The 3,598-nt window shown below is 44.2% G+C and overlaps 1 protein-coding gene across 1 annotated transcript in view; it reads left to right on the forward strand.

Moving 5' to 3' along the window:
* The window catches only part of LOC107101928 (helicase with zinc finger domain 2-like), a 42,533-nt gene that overhangs the window by 30,931 nt on the left and 8,004 nt on the right, over positions 1–3,598 (forward strand). The window contains exons 10-14 of the mRNA XM_015401020.1: positions 2,254–2,391; positions 2,466–2,621; positions 2,731–2,875; positions 2,968–3,084; positions 3,220–3,412. Of these exons, the coding sequence (XP_015256506.1) occupies positions 2,254–2,391; positions 2,466–2,621; positions 2,731–2,875; positions 2,968–3,084; positions 3,220–3,412 (749 nt within the window). The remainder of the gene's footprint in view (positions 1–2,253; positions 2,392–2,465; positions 2,622–2,730; positions 2,876–2,967; positions 3,085–3,219; positions 3,413–3,598) is intronic.

A 3,598-nucleotide genomic window follows, 5' to 3' on the forward strand; every position in this document is an offset into this window, starting at 1 on the left:
GGAGTAGAAGTAAAAAGTCGCCATAAAAATAAGCAGTAAAGTAAAAATATCAGAAAAATCTACTTGAGTACAGTAACGAAGTATTTGTACTTCGTAATTTCCCATCTCTGGGTTTAGAATCCCATCAGATACCGTTCCACCCATGTTAAGCAGGGGGAACATCAGGATTTCCACCTGATGTCATTTACGTTGAGTTGCAATAAATGCAAAACTCTCTGCAGGTTCTTGTCTTTGTCGTCCACTCTATTCAGAGGGTGTGGGATTGGCTGCTTTGCTATACCCCAATTTTAACACCCTATGTAGCATTCAGGATAATTTCAAATATGCAAGGCATCAGGGTGGGCATATTCACATCACAGGAGGTGGGTGAGCCTTTCTGGCTTTGCTTCTTATGATCATGTCCATCTGTGGTTGAAATTTATTTAGACACTTAGGGTTGGGTTGCACACCTACCCTCCCCCTGGTTTTAAATACATAATAGTCCAAAAGGCAACACCACTAGATTTGAGTGGCAATGGGGCTTGGCCCTTGGAGTTGGGCATGGCTTGGAGGGGTTTTCTGGCTCTCCTTGGGATCTCTGGCCTTTGGTTCCCATCTTATGGCTTTGATGTCTTGTGTCTTGTTCGCTTGTCCGCTAGGATGGGGGATTCTGATTCTTAGACGGATTTATTTTGTCATTTTGTGTACACAAGTGTAGACAAAAAGAAATTACGTTTAGAACAGCTCTCTAGACAATTTCATTTTTTAAAATGCAGCCATGATAATGTAAGCAGCAGTTGTTGTTGAGCTGCTACTACTGCCTCCAGCTCCTGAAGAACTTGCTTCTGCTGGCTCAGGGGAGGAAGAGAAGTTGATGATGATGCTGTGAGGGTGGTAATAATAATAATAATAATAATAATACATTTTATTTAACAGCGCCTTTCTTGACACTCAAGGTCAACAATCATGGTACCCCCCTGGGTTGAAGAGGCTGACGTGGTTGAAGCAGCAGTGGTGCCATCGGCAGGTTAAGCAGCTGGAGGGGGCCAGGAGGAGCTGGCTGGGGATGTTTTTAGCATTTGGCATAGAAGCATCTAGAGTGCTCTCCTCATTTTCACCTGCAGAGGGCAGTGCTTCCCCTCTATATGCTGTAGATTGCTTGGGAACAGTCTCAGAGGAGTTTCCATTCATGCAGAGCTCTTTGTTCCTATCGTTGTGGTACAGCATCAGCCCCCCCAGGCCAACAGCACCGTCTGGTACTGCTGGACACAGCCAAGACCCTGTCACAATGATGGTGCAGCAGTTACATATCTCCTTTTTTGAAGGGTGTTCGAGTTGGATATATCCATTTTGTTTTCCAACGAGCGGACTTTGGACAGCAGGATTTATGGAAGCAGTGTTCTTTTGGGATATCTCTTTAGCTTCACAGTTAGCCCCCCTCTGCAGCCTTGCTTTCTCCGTCTCGCGCATCTCTTCCTCCGTCCGTTATTTTCTGCTGTTGTTTTGTTGACATCCGTTCGTAGCACTCCGCAGCTTTTTAAACGGTCAAAAATGTCAGTATTTGAAACATTTTGTGACCTAGCTCCACCAGGCGTTGGCAATCATAGAAGCATGTTTGATGTCTAGTTTGTATCGTTTTAGGCAGTATATTTTGTGAAATTGTTGAGAGAAGCTACTCTTAGCCATCACCTTGGAGCGTCGCCATGGTAAAAACAATTGCATTGGATGGGGGTCTGGTTCGTTGAAGGGTTTGGCCCCATCCCAGGGGAGCCGGCTAACTGGTGTGGCTGTACGGCAGTTGGGATACAACCACTGTCGCCGGATGCATCTCAGTTTGTTGTGTTGGTCTGCCTTGCTGTCTGCCTTGACCCTGCACTCACCTTATGCCTGCAGTCTGATGGGGGGACATAAGGGGTGTCTGGAACCTGGGCTCAGGTGGCTGGCATACCAAACTTGGGCTAGGGGGGTAGGCTACCTTGGTTGTGATTGCCTGGCAGCCTTGGGTATGAGAGTGCTATATGGATGTGTGGCTGGGGTGGGCTCTTTGGTTGGTTGGCTACCTGCTCTGTCATTTGTGGGGGCAGGTGTGCGGTTTATGAGGTGATGTCATGGATGCTCAAAAGCTCATGAGGTGCTGCTTCAGCACACAACTTTACATTAATTATTTCTATCCTTGAAGGAACAGGATCAAAATGATTAAATAAGTGGAACAAGTACTGATACCCCTGTTACTCCACAAGTCAAAGCAATGTGTTCTTTGCTTTACTTTTCTAGTTGTAAAAGAAAGTGTGCTGAAACACCAGGTTGCCAAAATGAGGTTACCAGCAGGACTTCCAGAGCTTAATGACAGTCAGCTATGTGCTGTTACAGATGCTTTGAACAGAACTTTCACCGTGATACAGGGTCCACCAGGTAGGAGCTGAAACATGTTAATTATCACTGACTTTACATTGCAATATCATAGATGTGCTTAATGTAACTGACAGGAACGGGGAAGACGGTTGTTGGTGTGAATATTGTGTACTGGTTTCTGAAGTTAAACTCTGAGAGCCCCAGGAATTACAAAGACCCAAAGGACAGAAACAAAAAAGAAGTCATTCTCTACTGCGGTCCCTCCAACAAGTCTGTTGACGTTGTTGCAGGTAAGTTTACTATTAAAGGTATTGTTTAGATTGCTTTTGGTTCAATTGTTGCATCATTATTTAATTTTATGAGTCATTTGGGATCTATGTCTATCTTGTTATTGAACAGAGTACTTGATGAAGTTTGGAAAAACACTTCGGATTCTCAGGATTTATGGCAAGCAAGTAGAGGCTGTTGAATATCCTTACCCAAACTGTGACCTGCAGTTTTCCCACAGATCACTTCGGCAGGAACGTTCTAAGCCAGAGCTCAGGTACTGCCCTGTTAGCCGTACCACAGCTAGCCAGAGCTGCTTACTGCTTTGGAGGCTTTCTATCAATTCTTACAGGTGTTTAATCATTATAGGGCCATCACTATGCATCATCGCATGCGTGAGCCGGCGAACCCCTCGTCAAATGAAATAAAAAAATTTGATGAACGTATTAGTCGTGGGGATGATTTGACTTCTGACGAGGTGAAAGAGTAAGTAACTATGCAGCATGAAGTTTGTTTGATTCAAACATTGAGACCGTTTTCATGCTAACCCCTTGAATAAGGAAAAAGCCACAGAATACAAACATCAATGTTTCTCGTTTCTTGTGTCTTATTTCCACACAGATACAAAAAACTTCTCAAAGAGGCTCGGATATACGAACTAAAACAACATGATGTCATACTATGTACTTGCACTCAGTCGTCCACCCCCATCCTCCATTCTACTGTCAGTGCACGTCAGATCCTGATTGATGAAAGTGCCATGGCCACCGAACCCCAGACTCTGATTCCTTTAGTCTGCAACGACCCTGAAAAGGTTCTGTGTTTCCTACTTTGCATCGCTCCATAATGTGTTTGCTAATGTTGGTCTACCCCCATTCTAACCCCAAAACGTACATACCAGAAGACACCAGAAGAGTTCATCATACTGTTCTGTTACTGTATCTGTGGAAAACAATCTCACATTGCTTCTTTATGTTTTGTTACAGCATTCTGATAATTA

The sequence above is a fragment of the Cyprinodon variegatus genome, unplaced genomic scaffold (genome assembly GCF_000732505.1).
Source record: "Cyprinodon variegatus isolate N-32 unplaced genomic scaffold, C_variegatus-1.0 Scaffold1173, whole genome shotgun sequence".
NCBI classification, from domain to species: Eukaryota; Metazoa; Chordata; class Actinopteri; order Cyprinodontiformes; family Cyprinodontidae; genus Cyprinodon; species Cyprinodon variegatus.